The following is a 16,916-nucleotide window of genomic DNA, read 5'->3' as shown; positions in this document are numbered from 1 at the left end:
ATGCTCTTGCTCACTAAGAGTGAGACAATGGTAGATGTTGAAGAACAACCCGTGATTGCCCTTGTCTCAAGCTATCGATTTTCTCCAAAATAGTTGAACTAATCTAGTTTTAATCCCTATTTATGTATTTATAGATAGTAAACACTCATTAGTTTTGGCCTACATTCACATAAGAGTAAATATATCTTAGTCATCATGTTGTTCATATCTAAAATACATACAGTATGAACTTCGAAATCTTCCTTAATACATTCAAAAGTCACATCAGCCAACAGTCTTTTCTATTTGTCCCTGTCAAACTTGAACTCCAAGCTCTTTCCAGCCTATCCCCTTGTTCTTTTTGTTCCACAACATTGATTTACTCTTGTTCCATGAACAAAGTTGTTGCTTTTTTCAACTTTTTTATTTTAAATATCAAATATTTTTAAAAATATTCATTTCATTTATTCTATTTTAAATCTGGTTAATTTTGATTTTTCAGTATATAGAAAAATAGATTTTTTACAAAACTAGAATATGGTTTGATGCCATATATATGAAGTTTTTTTTTGTTGAATCGGTTTGGTTTACCTTAGGGGGCTAAATATATTCTTTTTTCTTTACTTTAAAAACGATAAGATGGCATGAAGTATATCAGGCTTTATAAGTATGTGCTTACACAGTTACACTTATTTTATTTTCATTTTATACAAACGATAACACTTATACCACCCCGCTTACTTAAACAAACTGCATCTTTAGACAAAATCGTCATACAATAGCAAAAACCTAGAACATAAGTTGGAAAAGAAAGAAAAAAAATCTAAGTAACAACGACAAACAAAAAACTCAGTAAATCAAGCCAAACCACATTAGTTTCCATAAATTACAATTATAAACAAATCACCGAACTGATGATTATGGCGAACCTCACTCTATTCCTGGCCACGTTTTCTAGCTGGGGAAAAACAACACAAAAGCATTAGGTTAGTGAGATGTACGTATGCGGTATGCCATGAAAAGGTTGCGTAAGAAAGATAATCTTACGTGAGAGCGAGGAGATGTGGAAGGTCTTTAAAACGTGCAATCTCTTCACTGTCGATACAAACATCCTAAGAAATAAACGAAACTATTATCATTAATTTGTCCAATGAATAAATTATTATCCGATGTATTTCAAACTCAATTCTAGTAATGATAGGAAAACAACCCCAAAAATACGACCTTTTTAGAAAATAAATAATATGAAAGAAAAACCCAGTATAAAATGAATTTCAATTGGTAAAAGTAAGTCAATATTGAATTAAATTTATTTGATTAAACTTACTCCCAAGGAACATCTCCGACCAGAACTTTATCTCCTTCGGTGTCTTCGTAGACCAAAGTGTATTGTCTGTTTAGATCCGACGAATCTTTCTTAGAGAAGAGTTGGTCAACGGCATGTGAAAGCTGTTGGTAGTTGTTAAAAGCGGAGAGGTTGACTTTTCTTCCTATGAGAACTCCTTCCATGTTGATCTTAACGTACAACTCTCTTTCTTCATCACACTCTCTCTTCTTCATTTCCTCCTTTAACTGTGCCGTTATGTTTCGCCGGGATGATCTCACCGGCGGCCATCCCACCACCGGAGCTGCCTCAACCCTATTTTAGCCATATCGTTGTTAATCGTTTGATAAACAGAGTATGTAAAGAAACAGAGACTTTATTGAATATCAAACTTGTGTTTTTACATCACGACATCGTTATACTTATAAACTAAAACAACAGACACTAAGTGAAGAGATGCAACTCTTCTATTTGGACATAACTGACACACTAACAAGACACGACTCTTGACACATAGACACACACGTCCTTTGACTCTAACTGTATAACTGTTTGTATAATTAACATAACTAAACTCAATTATACGACCAACACTCCTCCTTAATTGAGTTTCGGTCCCACACCAAGCTTGCTCCTTAGTTCTTCAAACCTTCTGTTGCTAAGTGCTTTAGTAAGCAGATCCGCAAGTTGAATTTCACCCTCGCAATACTTGAGCTTTATAAGACCTTTGTGTTCAGCTTCACGAACAAAATGATACTTAATCTCGATATGCTTTGTTCTTCGATGCTGAACAGGATTTTTCCCAATGGCAATTGCCGATTTGTTGTCGCAGAAAATTGGAACTCCTTCTTGAGAATCAAAGCCTATATCTTCCATAAGTCTTTGTAACCAAATTGCTTGATTTGTTGCTGAACACACGGTGATATACTCTGCTTCCGCCGTTGATTGTGCCACTGTTTGCTGTTTACTAGAGTTCCAACAGAAGACAGAAGATCCGAGAGAGAAAACATACCCGGATGTACTTTTCTTATCCTCATTTGATCCTCCCCAATCACTGTCTGAATATCCTTGCAGTTCTGGATACTTGACACTTGAAAACTGAACTCCAAAGTGAGACGTTCCATTGACATACCTTAGAACTCTTTTGGCTTCTTGATAGTGTTTGTTCAGCGGCTTTGACATGTAACGTGAGAGATAAGAGCTTGCAAACATTATATCTGGCCTTGATGCACAAAGATATAACAGCCCTCCAACGATGCTTCTGAATTTTGTTGGTTCACCATATTCTTCATCATCTTCAATCTTCTTGCCGTTTGGTGTAAGTGGTGTGCTTACATTCTTGCATCCTTTCATTCCAAACTTCTCAACAAGCTTATTGGCATATTTTTCTTGTGACAGAAAAACTCCATATTCATCTTGAATTATTTCCATTCCCAGAAAATAATTTAGCAGCCCCAAGTCGGTCATCTCAAACTCCATCTTCATATCTTCTTTGAATTTTTCAATGAGTTGAGAATTGTTACCCGTGATGATGATATCGTCTACGTACAGGCTCACGATCAAGATCTCTTTTCCTTTCTTCATCACATATAGAGCTGCATCATTCATACTTCTTTGAAATCCATGTTGAAGAAAATATGAATCTATCCTTCCATACCAAGCTCTAGGGGCTTGTTTTAAGCCGTATAAAGCTTTTTTCAGCCTTAACACCTTTCTTTCTTCTCCTTCAATCACAAATCCAGGAGGTTGTGCTACATAGATCTCCTCCTCAAGTTCTCCATTGAGAAACGCCGACTTCACGTCCATTTGATAAAGTTTCCACTTCATTTGTGCCGAGAGAGCAAGGATTGCCCGGATTGTGTCATGTCTTGAAACTGGTGCAAAAGTTTCAAGGTAATCAACACCATATTCTTGAGAGAAACCTCTTGCAACTAACCTTGCCTTGTACTTAAGTGGATCACCATTAGCTTTTGTCTTGAGACGATATATCCACTTCACGCTAATGATGTTCTTTTCCTTTGGTCTCTCCACAAGTAGCCATGTTCTGTTTTTTTCGATCATGTTGATTTCTTCTTCCATGGCTTGTCTCCATTCTGCAATCTCTGAGGCTTCATCATAGGTTTGTGGTTCCTCTGTTACAAGAAGGCATGCTTCATAGGCTGGAGCCGCTTCTTCAAGATCCACCATAGGTGCGACTTGCATTATTTCTGTCATGGATCTGAATTTCTTTGGCGGTTGAGGAGATGTTGAGGCGTCTTCTTCATTATCGTGATCTTGATTACCAAGTTGAGATAAAACAGGGCTGGAGATATTTTCGACATGATCTCCTTGTGCTTGTAAATTATTCACGGGTACGATAAAGTTTCTCTTGATTTCTTCTTTTCTATCCCAATCCCACTTCTTTCTTTCTTCAAATGCCACGTCTCTTGATATCTCCACTTTCTCACTTTCTAAGATGAAAACTCTGTAGCCTTTTGATTGGCTACTATAACCAATGAAGATTCCACGTTTGGCCTTTTCATCTAATTTTCTTCTCTTCTCATTGGGCACGTGTACAAAGCATAAACTTCCAAAGATTTTCAAGTGTCCAACTGTCGGTTTATGACCACTCCACTTTTCAATAGGTGTGATGTCATCTTCTATGGCTTTTGTGGGTAATCGATTCTGCAAATATGCCGACGTATACACCGCCTCTGCCCATAATTTATATGGAAGTCCTTGATCCGTAATTAAGGTCCGTGCCATCTCCATCAATGAACGATTTTTACGTTCCGCTACACCATTTTGTTGAGGCGAATACGGCACTGTTACTTGTCTCTCGATTCCGCATTGTTGAGTGAATTTGATGAATTCACTTGAAGTAAATTCACCGCCGCCATCAGATCGAAGTCTCTTGATCTTACAAACTGATTGAGTTTCCACCAAGGCTTTGAACTTTTTAAACATCGAGAAAACTTCAGACTTGTTCTTGAGAAAATATACCCAACACATGTGAGTATAATCATCTACGAACAATAAGAAATATCGACTTCCATCAAGTGACTCAGTTTGCATCGGACCGCAAACGTCGGTGTGAACAAGTTCAAGTCTCTCCTTTGTTTTTGTATGAGACTCCTTCGGAAACGCATCTCTTGCTTGCTTTCCAAGTTTACATGCTCCACACAATTCTTTGTTCACTTGAAATTTTGGTAAGCCATCCACCATCTTCTTCTTTTGCATTTGTTGAATTCTTGAATTTCCCACGTGACCCAATCTCCTATGCCATAACTCCATGTCTTCTTCTTCACGAGCATTCATAGCACTTTCTTGAGAAGAATTCCATTTTATTGGAAAACTCTTGTGAACCATTTTAATCTCCATAATCTTTTTCCCCATAGGATCTAAGATTATACACCGCTTGTCTTCAAACATGACACGGTATCCATGAGATATTATTTGTGGAACACTTAGTAGATTCTTCTCTAATCCAGGTACAAGGAAAACATCTTTAATGACTCGTTTTCCTTTGTTTGTAATGATAGCAATGTCGCCTTTGCCTGCTGTCATTACAACTTCTCCGTTTCCAACCTTAATTGGAACCTTAATACTTCTATCCAATTTGATAAAGTATTTCTCCTCCTTTGTCATATGATTGGTACAACCGCTGTCTACCAACCATACTTCTTCTTTGGTGATTGTTGGTGTTTCTTCACTTGCACTGAAGAGCATGTGACCTTCGTCTTCATCGTCTTCTTCCTCAAGACTCATGTGTGCTCGTTCATGTTTCTTTAGAGGGCAATCCCTTGAGAAATGTCCTGTCTTATCACAGTTGTAACATCTCTTCTTCTTCTTCGAACCCTTTTTTTGAACATTTGAACCTTGTTTCCTCCAACAATCTGCCTCTGTGTGGTTGTCTTTCTTGCAGACATCACACCATTTTTCTTTTACTTGATTTTCACCAAATCTGTTTTCCCTTTTGAAATCAGATTTCTTTCCTCTTGATTGTGCATTGAACGCACCTTCTGTTGAATTCTCATATCGTAATGAGAAACGATTTTCTTGTGCTTGAAGTGTGCTGATTAAATCTGTCACAGCCAATGTTTGTAGATCCTTCGTCTGTTCTAACACAGCCACGATGCTGTCGAACCTTGCAGGAAGAGAGATGAGAAGTTTTTGAACAATTTGATAATCTGTTTTCTCCTCTCCATGGACTCGCAATTGATTTGCCAAATCAATTAACTTTCCCGTGAAAACCTTGACATTATCATCTTCGTTCATCTTCAAATTTTCATAATCTCTTCTCAGTGATTGAAGCTTTATCATCCTTACTTGTGGAGATCCTTGAAACTCCATCTCCAAAGCATTCCAAGCCTCTTTTGCGCTTGATGCAGGAGCAATTCTAGGAAATATGAAATCCGAGACTGCTGTTTGAAGAATTTGTAATGCAGTTAAGTCTTGTAGAACTGCCTCATCACTTCGATTCTTCTGTAAAATTGCTTCAGGACTGTGATCACCTTGTACAGGTGGATTTGGAACTCCTCCTTCGACAACTTCCCACAGGTTCTTCGTCTGGAAGATTGTCTTCATCTTGATACGCCAAAATCCATAATTCTCACCATTGAAGATTGGTGTCACGATATGCGACATCATCTCCATCACTCTCTGATTTTTTTTTTTTTTTTTTTTTACTTGAATTTGGCCCTTGAATCAGTAGGGCTCTGATACCATGTTAATCGTTTGATAAACAGAGTATGTAAAGAAACAGAGACTTTATTGAATATCAAACTTGTGTTTTTACATCACGACATCGTTATACTTATAAACTAAAACAACAGACACTAAGTGAAGAGATGCAACTCTTCTATTTGGACATAACTGACACACTAACAAGACACGACTCTTGACACATAGACACACACGTCCTTTGACTCTAACTGTATAACTGTTTGTATAATTAACATAACTAAACTCAATTATACGACCAACAATCGTAAATCGATAAACAATTTTTTTTTAAAAAATAACCAAGATCCCAGACCAAAATCCATATACTAATAACTGAATACTGTGTATAACCAGAGCTTACTATATAAAGTATCTAAAGTGGCCAACCATAATTTGAATCGATTAATAAAAGGTTACGAACCATTGATGAGACTGTGGAACGAATTAAGAGAACCTGTTATTGGAAGCAAATGATGTTTCTTTGGTGAAGCTTCTTTGTTTAGGTTCGTTGTTGTTGCTGTTGGAAGTGAGTTGGTGACAGGGAGGAGCCAGCCTTAGCTCCAATCTCTTCTCTTCTTCCATTTCTAAGTTTGTCTTTGTGTTTTTGGGTGTTGAGGAGTATTATATGTGTGGTTGGCAAGGTACTACAATTCCAATCTTTATATAAGTAGCCTCTTTTATCTTCAAATTATTAAAAAGAAAAAGAGATTTTATGTTGTATAAATAATCACCTAACAGATCCTTCTTGTATGGATTCCGAATGTCAAGATGCGTTTCATACGTGTATGAATATGATACGGACTGATTATTGATACAGTATACAAATACTGTATATATATAACTATATACTGTATATATATAACTATCGATTAGTCGATTACTATATCTATGCATATTTTTTACTGTACAACTAGTAGTGTTTTTCTTTTAAACTTCAAAACTAGTAGTGTTTCTATGTATAATCAGTGATTTATACCATGATGATCATAAAAAAAATCTCATAAATAAAGGGTAGAATATTACACATACTTGTAAAAGATTATGAAAAAAAAAACATTCAAACAATATTTATCTGATAAAATAAAACAAAATTTACCAAACTATTGGTTATGTTAGGTTTTAACGCAAGACACAAATCTTATCAAAACTGTTCTTACTTTTAGCGAGTTAAAAATGCGATCTTACTTAAAAAACGAAAATTATATGTTTATAACCTAAAAATGTATCTACACTTGATTCTCCTATGTATCATGACATTTGCGATGCGAGTTTTCTTAAGATCGAAATATTTTGTAAGACATGCATCTCAGAAAATTGATATTTGACACTTAAGATTTGAAAATCCGTGGTTACATAAACATATATCATGAAGTCATGAGTACATGAGAGAAATAAATGTATCAATGTATCATGCATGATGATCAACATCGTCCGTAACCATCGATTTGCTGTATATATAAAAATTGGAGGATGGAGGCCGACAAAGAAAAGGAAAGAGTAAAGAGATTCCTAAGCATGCTTAAATGAGTGCCTACCAATAAAAGTAGCACTGTAGTAGGTTTTCGTTTCTTCCTCTCGCTTACAAACCTTCCTCTGTTTACTTTTATTTATATGTATATTAAATGTATGTATACTTAGAATTCCACTACTAAACTCTCTATTTTTTTCACTAGAATTCCACTACTAACTTAATTTTTTTTTTCTGTATTTTTTTTATATACAATTTGCCTCCATAATGTTTGTTTCTTTTTCAAGTTACATAATTGATTGGTTTAGCGAAATTATCAACCCATGAACAAATATCTTAAAGCTATTGATTTCTTTATTTAAAAGGGCCTATCTTAAAGCTATTATTGATATGACGATAATCAAGTACAACCACAGACGGCATATTACACTTTGTGGCCAGTTTTGGCTCATTGGCCACGATTTGCGAGTACGCATTTAGTTATAGTAATAAGTATATCACTTGATTAACGAAATCAGCAATATACATTAATTATAGTATAATGATTTGTATTAATTTTGTTGCAGTGTCATAACTCTAATTTTTTTTCATAAAATGTGCGTCAGTTGTAGATGATCCATAAAAAATAATCATACTAATGAGTGGACAACTGTATTGCGAATCGGATTAGCCGATCCTATCTCTGTCCAACCACAAAAAAAAAAAAATTATTCTATAAGATAAAAATAATTAAAAATTATCTGATTAGTTTAGTATGGTTGATTTTCAACAAGTTTAGGGAGGAAGGATGTATCGCTAGAAGCTGGGATAGAAGGGATAAATCTTAACGGCTAGAAAATTGTTTAGCCAGAGTTTATTAAACATTTGAATTAATTTCAACATTTTATCAATAGTAATATTATACGAGTAAGTGCATATATATCTTATCATTGATCACCGAAGGAGAAAAACAATTGAAGAAAAGACTGATAATAATGTGTTGCAAAGATGGAGTTATGAAGATCTTGATAGCAATGCTCGATACACATGTAGGCATGCCTATCATTTTATATTAAATAAAAGTTATCAGGCAAAAAGGCTAGGACAACTAAACACATAGATGTTCAATGAATGTATAACCATTTTAACAAAGAAATCAATGCAATCATCATTATCATAAATAACTAGGCCACTAATGGAGGGCCACCACTTACAATTTTACTTCTTCTTTTTTTTTTTTTTTAATCTTTCCCTTTATATTATTTATTTATCTTTTCTAGACTTTTGAGATATGATGGATGGGATCATTGACTTTGTAATGATTATTATTTCAGGCCCAAAATCACTTCAAATGTTCTCTTTTAACACTCCTTTTCGCTTTATTCCTTTCTTCTTGTAATATATTTGAAAATCATTTCATTCTATTACAACAAAATGGTGATATTTAGCAAGATATCAACGATGAATTTGTCATATTTAAAAAAAAAAGAATTTGTCATATTAATATACTGGTAACATGGGAAAGTGTGGTGCGATGCTATCTAATCGTACTATCTTCATTTTGTTTCACCGTTCAAAAAACTTGTTTCATTTGTGGTGCTATACAGAATGACGAAATGCGGAATTAACTTTTTATATATATAGTTTTTGTGAGCCGCATTTGGAATGCACACCGATCACCCACAACAAGATGGTTTTAACTTTTAAGTGATCAAATGCATTCATAGATTTTTTTAAGAGATTGGGTTATGAACGTCAGTTATCGAACTTCCATAGAAAGTGCCAGCTGGTTCGCTTGATGCTTCTACTATCTTCACTCTGTTTCAAAAATACTGTAGAATCTTCCTTTTTTAATATTTCTTAAAGTGATCTTAATCAGTCGTAGAACTGTCAAAATTATATTAGTTTGGAAAAACAAACTTATAAAATGCTATATATGGAAAAAATGATTATATTTTAATTTATTACATCAAGTAAACATTATTAATGAAAATAATAAGATATGAGTAGACACTAGATCTTGTCCGAGGTAAGTATTAGCGTCTAAATAAAATTACCAAAATTTTGAACATCGAAAGAACCAAACGCGTACGACAAAAATGAATCCTGACTTATTTTTACTATTCACTAAATCGTTATATTTATTAGTTTTAAGAAGGAAAAAAAATGTTAAAACAGGAGAGAAGTTGTCCTATAATGAAGCATCAAAACCAATGAAAGGAAAAAGTAAAAAAGAGATGAGGAGGCAAAATGGACAAAGGATCTTTTAACGGAAGTTTCTGTAGACAGGGCTGTACATGCAGCTCTCTGCCATCTTGACCAGGTCCTTAGGACGAGGCAGGTTCGATGCCAGTCCTGCAAAACCAACATGATATCAGATTTTGCAAAGGAAATATTTTGACATCTTTATAAAGAAAGACTTATGAAACTAACCGAGTTCGTAGGTTTTGTCTCCCACACTGGCTGCAATGTTAGCAGAGATCTTTCTGATGTTTGCAAATGGCGGATAGATCAGTCCTTTGGCGAAATTCTCTTCCGTCACTTGCGAGGCCAACGCTTCCGCTAATAAAACAGATATGAAACTCAGTTTCCAAAAGATTAAACAAATGGTCTAAAACAGCGGAATAACTAAATAATTATGTATATAATAACAATGCAACAGTGTCTTGAAACAGTTATAAAGGAGTGTAGTGTACTTACAAGCTGCTAGAAGCATATCATCACGGACACGGATGGCACCGGACATGATCAAACCAAGACCGAGACCCGGAAAAATATAGCAGTTATTTGCCTGAAAAAAGGGAACATGAGCCGTGTGGGTTGTGGATAAAAATATTACAAAAAAAACAACGAACGAACCTGGCCAGGCAGGAATGTTTTGCCATCGTACTCAACAGGGTCAAACGGGCTTCCACTTGCAAAGATTGCACGACCCTATAATCAAACAGAAGCTGCTTTTAGTTGCATCAAATCCAAGTCACTTGTCTGGTATCAATAGGCCTTCGATCGTTACCTTGGTCCATGTGTAAGCTTCTTCAGCCGTGCACTCGGCTTGAGATGTTGGGTTTGAGAGAGCAAGAATCAAGGGTTTCTGTAACCCACCGCAGAAATATGAGCATCAGGGGAAACAAAACCGAGAAAAAGCATCAAAAGAAGGTAACAAAACCTCGTTGAAGGTGGCCATGGCCTCCACTACTTCCTTTGTGAAAGTCTTGCCCACACCAGAGGTTCCAATGAGCACGGTTGGCTTGATTGCCTGATTCAAGATAAGAATAAAAAAATCTTAGAAACTTTTGTCATCTACTCATGAAGAGATCTTGAGATGAGCTTTTTAAAGTACATTAACAGCTCCCAGGAGCTCCTTGACAGGTTCGTGATCATGCGCCCATGGCTGCTTGAAGTGCTGAAGCGATTCTTTGCGTGAGCTAACAATCAGTCCCTACAAGATAATCCAAATGATGTTGCGTAAATGAAGATGAAATTAATAGCTAGTAACAATGATGTAATCAACAATACCTTTGAGTCCACAAGCCAAATCTTCTTCCGGGTCTCATCGATTGGTTTTCCAGTCTGCAAAACAATACATGTACAGATTATTGGCAAACTGGAGCAAATATATCCAAAAAAATGGGAGGAAGGCAACAGATAATCTAACCTCTCTCGATATCTGAAGAGCAATCAGCTCAGCGATTCCGGTTCCGGCCTTCAAAGAGATAAAAAGCTTTAGCAGCAAAGACAAACTAGACAAAAAGGACAACTTATTTGGTATATGTTTTTAAGGTCTCTCACCTCTCCAGCACCCAAGAACAAAAAGGTATGGTCAGCTAGGCTTTTACCAAGTACTTTCTGAGCCGCAATAAGCCCAGCAAGCACCACGGATGCAGTACCCTGAAATTTTACACAGACAAAAGAACATCTTGCTAGTCAGCTTTAGAAAACTCACAAAAATGGACAAGTCATTTGATATCGATGTGGAAGACAAGAAGTTACTTGGATATCATCATTGAAAACGAGATGACTGGAGCTGTACTTGGAGAGAAGCTCAAACGCGTGGTGGTTTGCAAAATCTTCGAACTGAAACCAAGAGTACTTTGGATTGTTATATCAACACAATATGGAATTAAAAAAAACAAGCTTTAAGCAGTATCGGACAGATGATTTACCTGCACCAACACTTTTTCTCCATAGTTCTGTTTAACAGCACACATGAACTCGTGCAGAAACTCTGCATATTCCTGAATAACAAAAGCAACCAGACAATACTAAGTTTCTGAAACATGAATATTTCAAACACAAGAAGTGTGAGAAAAACCAGAAAATAGTAGTAGTAAACCTCGCCAGTTGCCCTCTTCTGTTTGAGTCCAATATAAAACTCATCATTCAGGAGCTTCTCATTGTTTGTACCCACATCAATGGTGATTGGAAGGCACTGCATGTGAAAATTGGATATATGTTAAGATCAGAATTCCTAGATGAGAATTCAGCAGCTTTTGTTTCGGTGCTTACAGCCGATGGACGGATTCCTCCCAGAGCAGTGTAAAGAGAAAGCTTCCCAACTGGGATTCCCATTCCCTGTGGAATTTCCACAGCAAGAAAAGATAAAGGCATATGTCACAAAAAGGGATTAAGTTTTCAAAGTGTGAAAAACTCTGTTTACCTGGCAACCAAGATCTCCAAGACCCAGAATACGCTCACCATCGGTGACAACAATAACTTGAATCCCTCTCTGTGGCCAATTCTTCAATACTTCAAGAATCTTTCCCCTAAAGAATGTCAATATTGTACTTTAGAAATGCAAATAATTGAATGGAAACGGTATGATTGAGAGATGAAAAGTATTAAAATCGCACTTCTCCTTCAAGCTGATGTAAAGACCTTGTGGCCTCCTGAAAATGCTCCCATACTTTTGGCAAGCCTCTCCTACCGTCGGTGTATACACAACCGGAAGCAATTCCTCCACATTATCGATCAGAAGCTTGTAAAACAATCTCTCATTCCTCTCCTGAAAGATTCAGATAGATTCATCAGCTCCCAGTTCCAGAATTTTTGAAAAGAAATTAACCAAAACAGATCTTTAGATAACAATCATGACCTGAAGATCCATGAGGGCCATGTAACGCTGCAGAGGAACCGTGTACTGACGGAGATTGTGCATCACCTTCCGCTCCTATTAGCCACACACCCAAACTGAAATCAGCATAACCTCAAAACAACAAAATTGGAGACTTTACTGTGATAGAGATCATACTAATCATCAATCTCAAAAAACAAATCACCTGAACATCCTGAGATAAAATTACAGGAGGAAGAAGACCAGTCAAGTAATGAGCATCTCTCTCTTTATCAGTGAAAGCAAGCCCCTTATTGTAGCGAGGATCACGCATCAAAGTACAGCCACTGTAGTTTTCTCACAAAATAGTTACAAATTAGTACCAACATTGTTACAGAAACTGGCTCTTGCTTCCACAACAAGAAACAAAATGGGTTGAAAACATATCTTATTATAAAAATCCGAACTTTTTGTCATTAAAATAAAATAAACAAAGCGATTTCATCCAAAACAGAAGAATCCAAATCAAAGCAATTCTGACTACAATTTTGGATCTAGCGAAACTTGAATAGGAAAGTGAAATGTGGCAAAAAATTTCGTGTGTGGGTCTCTCTCTGACCTGGCGACGGAGGTAACCCAAGGGGTAACGAGCTGATCCAATGTGGCGATATCCTCACCGTAAACATCAGAAATTCCGCCGCCGACGCCGGACCTGTTGTCGGAGACATAATCTTCGGAGATCTGAGTCGGATTGCTGGACATTTTTTTTCACGATTCCGATCTGGCTAACAAACGCAGAGAAGGCAGGGGAAGAGAAATGAGGAAGCTTTTGACGGAAAAATGTGAAAGAGAATAAAGTGGATCAAAACCCAGAAGAGGACAATGCCGATTAATAATCGGCGATTATGTAGGAGGACAAAGTCTGAAAATTTCTTCTCACTGTAAGTATATTTGTCAAAGATGAGGAGAAATGAAAACGCGGACAATATGGTCTCATACTTTTTCTATTGGTCTTCTACTTTCTTATGGAAATTACCTTCTTTTTTCTCCAACAAAAACATCGTATTATTAATATTAAGTTTGCGGTAAAATACTCTTCTCAAAAAAAAAGCTAAACCAAAACCGAAAAATTTACATAAGAAAATCTTAAACCTCGTGTTTTTGCACTCCTGGCAAGTTTATCCGCAGGAACGTTACAAATATGAGAAATATAAACTAATTTAAAAGATCTCAATTGGGAAAACATAGCTTTGAAATCTCCAAATTCAGCTGCAAATATAGATCACTCAGCTGGGAAATCTGTCGTAGATGGAAATTACCTTCTTTTTTTTCTTAATGTTTTAATTGACGTGAGTTTTATATTTAAGATGTATTTTCAATTTGTCTTTTTCTCTTAAAACATAGGGATCGATAGATGAGTTTTCCAGATTTGATTGTTTATTTTCATCATCTGAGATATTAAATATTAATTTATTATTATGAAGATGATTAATTCATGAAATTAAAAAAAAAAAATGATGATCAAATAATCGTATAACAGGCTATCACAGGATGGACAGGAACGGTATTATGGACCATTTTACTATGGCAGTTTTTCCTAGAACACGTAGATTACAACAGACGGTTCTACATATAATATATTTAGTACAATTGACATGTTTCCTTGAAGTTAAACTCATTTAGGACTTAGGAGTGTTGTTGCATGCACGAAAAATGGGTTAAAAAAAATGAAAGGATCACCCTGCGTGATCTTGTAAAGAAGGCAGCAGTGAAATTTGAAATACAAAGCAATCAGCTGGTTTTTGCTGAAAATAGGTGGGAAAGAAATCACGTCGTTTGAATGCCAATGAATGAATAGGTGCGCAACTTGATTCTCTTTTATTCAATAAGAGGAAATAGATATTTATGGTTTTTAATGATTTTATAGTTTTTCTCTGCTTGGTTTCTTTCTTTTTTTTCATTTGCTATTCAATATTCATTATTTTCAAAACAAAGTCGATGTTCAAAAAAAAAAAAAGTCAAAATGTAAAGACTTTACTGGTTGCTTCAGAGAGATACACATTTAGTTTTGTCCTATGCCATATCTTAAAGTTAATTTTGTCGTCATGTTTTTATTGAATGTTTTAATCAAATATATTTGGTTGATGTATACATTTGTCATTTGTAATCTTTACAATTTTCCATAATATTTTAGATTAAATTATATTTATTTCCATTATCCTCTATTCCCTACAAACAACTAAATATATATAAAGCTATGTTCATTTTATTCTTCTAACTACCATTATCTTATATATATTTATATCGCATTCCTAAAATTTAATATTTTATACAATAGTTGGAGCCTTAACTTATACGATAAAAACAAAAATTCTTATCAATAATCTTTCACCTTTCCTGCTAACAAAAGGGGAAACTTTTCATTGGCTTTACCGTGTTGCTCAAGATATGCATGAGAATTTGATCCTTTTTAGCTCATTAAATAAAAGCTAACTTGTTCATGCTTTTATTGGCAGGTGAAACACAAAAGTAGATAGGGAAACAGAACCCTCGAGACCATTCTCTTAACACTATAAATACGTATTATTGCAAGTAACAACAAATAAGCATATATACAAGTTATACTGTTATACAAATCACCATAAGACAAATCTTTCCTATGGACCGCCTTCAACGCACTTTATCGGATATCTCACACCAAATATCCATAGACAACAGTCTAACAAAAGAGTCAAATCCAACCGCAACCACATCAACTTTGTTGTCCTTGGCAGCGATATCCGAAGTGGAAGATGCAAAGTGCGAGTGTTGTGGCATGTCTGAAGAGTGCACGCCAGAGTATATAAACCGTGTGCGTTCAAAGTTCTCAGGGAAGCTGATCTGCGGGTTGTGCGCAGAGGCGGTGGAGGAAGAGATAGAGAAGATGAACAACAGTGAAGTGGTGGTGGAGAACCGGCGTGAGGAGGCAGTACAGGCCCATATGTGCGCATGTGCCCGGTTCAACAGGTTAGGCCGGAGTTATCCGGCGCTGTACCAAGCCGAGGCGGTTAAGGAGATTCTGAAGAAGAGGTCTAAGAAGATGGTTAGAGCCACCAAGTCTACCAATTCTGAAAAAGGTGGCCTCACTAGGAGCTCTAGCTGCATGCCTGCTTTGGCCAAGGAGCTAAAAGATCGTACCTTGGTTAATTAGTTTATTTAAACACTCACTTTTATCTTTATGCATGCTACTATGTTCATAATATAAATAAAAAGATATATAAACTTGTGTGTAAAGATCGGGAGAAGGGTGTAACGTTAGTTACTTAGTTACATGTAGTGATTAAATTGATGGAAGTTTTTCAGTGTATAGTGTTTTTTTTTTCCCGTGTAAGGTATAGTCAGACGTTCTTCTCACTAGTACTAAAATATTTGTGATCAACGGATAAGAAAAACGAATCATAATATGCATCTTCCTGTGTACATGATTTATGCATATTTGTCTAAATTTTGTGAAAATAAGAAATTTGTAAAGGACTATATATATTACCGGTAAGAGAGATAGTCCATACTTTGAAAGATTAGATAGTTTCCAAAATACAAAACCACCAGAGTATAAAAGCACTTTGATGATAACAATCTAGAATTCAAAGTATGCAAATAAGAACTTTAAGAAGATTAAAGAACACTTTTCTTTATTAGCTTTAGAAAACTCTCTCAAAAACTAAAGCTCTCAAATCCTCAAACTCATAAGTTATGCAACAACCTTGCATCTCCTTATATAGTAGATAAAACCTTTTCCTAATAGAATTATTAATTTCCTTTTTCTTAGATAACTCCTAAATATGTTTAGATAACTCCTAAACATATTTCTAATCCTAATAAGAAATACTAGCTTCTAGAATGTTAACTTCAAGCTTAAGTCAACATTCTCCCCCTTAAGCTTGACACCATCTATCTCAAGATCTTGGACTCCAATGAGCTCCCTCATTTCTTTAAACTTGATCCTTCCAAGAGCTTTTGTTAGGATGTCAGCTCTCTGCTCATTTCCAGGAACATGTTGCACTTCAACTTGTTCGTTTTCCACACACTCCCTTTGATGTCTATTCTTGAGTCATCACCAAATCGAACCTTTCCAGTAACAGAGTTGTCGATTTGTGTGAAGTATCTTTAATCCCCTGTCATATGATTGCTAGCTCCATTGTCAAGATATGCAGTTTCATAGTTGCTTGGTATGCAGTTTTTCTCATTCAAGTAGACTACTTCATGCATCAAGAGTTCATCTGCGTCTTCAGTTTCATCTTTGTTGTTTTCTTGAATTTCTTGTAGCTTGAGTAGTTGATCCGGGCAACTAGATGCATAATGGCCTTGCTTATCGCATCTGTAGCATGTGATCTTTGAAAGATCAATATTCCTTGACTGATCTCCTCTTCCTC

At 35.8% G+C, this 16,916-nt stretch overlaps 3 protein-coding genes across 3 annotated transcripts; 1 reads left to right on the top strand and 2 right to left on the bottom strand.

The window, feature by feature from the left end:
- Positions 1 to 713: 713 nt before the first annotated feature.
- Positions 714 to 6,700, bottom strand: LOC18012325 (auxin-responsive protein IAA28). Its single transcript, XM_006394776.2, has 4 exons — positions 6,462 to 6,700; positions 1,307 to 1,618; positions 1,027 to 1,091; positions 714 to 937 (listed from the first exon to the last, which is right to left on the bottom strand). Exons 1-4 carry the CDS (start codon positions 6,587 to 6,589, stop codon positions 915 to 917), a joined length of 528 nt encoding a protein of 175 aa, XP_006394838.2. The 5' UTR covers positions 6,590 to 6,700; the 3' UTR covers positions 714 to 914.
- Positions 6,701 to 9,531: 2,831 nt separating this feature from the next.
- LOC18012324 (NADP-dependent malic enzyme 3) lies at positions 9,532 to 13,443 on the bottom strand. Its single transcript, XM_006394775.2, has 19 exons — positions 13,124 to 13,443; positions 12,731 to 12,851; positions 12,547 to 12,621; positions 12,305 to 12,456; positions 12,112 to 12,217; positions 11,961 to 12,026; positions 11,788 to 11,883; positions 11,618 to 11,689; positions 11,445 to 11,528; positions 11,244 to 11,342; positions 11,110 to 11,157; positions 10,971 to 11,024; positions 10,795 to 10,893; positions 10,621 to 10,710; positions 10,468 to 10,545; positions 10,314 to 10,388; positions 10,155 to 10,245; positions 9,888 to 10,016; positions 9,532 to 9,809 (listed from the first exon to the last, which is right to left on the bottom strand). Exons 1-19 carry the CDS (start codon positions 13,264 to 13,266, stop codon positions 9,721 to 9,723), a joined length of 1,767 nt encoding a protein of 588 aa, XP_006394837.1. The 5' UTR covers positions 13,267 to 13,443; the 3' UTR covers positions 9,532 to 9,720.
- A 1,668-nt stretch (positions 13,444 to 15,111) lies between these two features.
- Positions 15,112 to 15,933, top strand: LOC18012310. Its single transcript, XM_006394774.2, has one exon. The coding sequence runs from the start codon at positions 15,164 to 15,166 to the stop codon at positions 15,692 to 15,694; it is 531 nt and encodes a 176-aa protein (XP_006394836.1). The 5' UTR covers positions 15,112 to 15,163; the 3' UTR covers positions 15,695 to 15,933.
- Positions 15,934 to 16,916: the final 983 nt, after the last annotated feature.

Source organism: Eutrema salsugineum, unplaced genomic scaffold (assembly GCF_000478725.1).
Source record: "Eutrema salsugineum unplaced genomic scaffold, Eutsalg1_0 scaffold_6, whole genome shotgun sequence".
Lineage (NCBI taxonomy): Eukaryota > Viridiplantae > Streptophyta > Magnoliopsida > Brassicales > Brassicaceae > Eutrema > Eutrema salsugineum.
This window is presented reverse-complemented; position numbering and strand designations above follow the sequence as displayed.

Excerpts from the sequence above, each read along its gene's own strand:
- LOC18012325 (XM_006394776.2), bottom strand. The coding sequence starts at position 6,589 with ATGGAAGAAGAGAAGAGATTGGAGCTAAGGCTGGCTCCTCCCTGTCAC. Across the intron at positions 1,619-6,461 it reads TCATTTGCTTCCAATAACAG|GGTTGAGGCAGCTCCGGTGG; the intron begins GTTCTCTTAATT and ends TGGCTAAAATAG. Across the intron at positions 1,092-1,306 it reads GTCGGAGATGTTCCTTGGGA|GATGTTTGTATCGACAGTGA; the intron begins GTAAGTTTAATC and ends TTTATTTCTTAG.
- LOC18012324 (XM_006394775.2), bottom strand. The coding sequence starts at position 13,266 with ATGTCCAGCAATCCGACTCAGATCTCCGAAGATTATGTCTCCGACAAC. Across the intron at positions 12,622-12,730 it reads TTTTATCTCAGGATGTTCAG|GAGCGGAAGGTGATGCACAA; the intron begins GTGATTTGTTTT and ends TGTGGCTAATAG. Across the intron at positions 10,894-10,970 it reads TTTGGCTTGTGGACTCAAAG|GGACTGATTGTTAGCTCACG; the intron begins GTATTGTTGATT and ends ATTATCTTGTAG.
- LOC18012310 (XM_006394774.2), top strand. The coding sequence starts at position 15,164 with ATGGACCGCCTTCAACGCACTTTATCGGATATCTCACACCAAATATCC.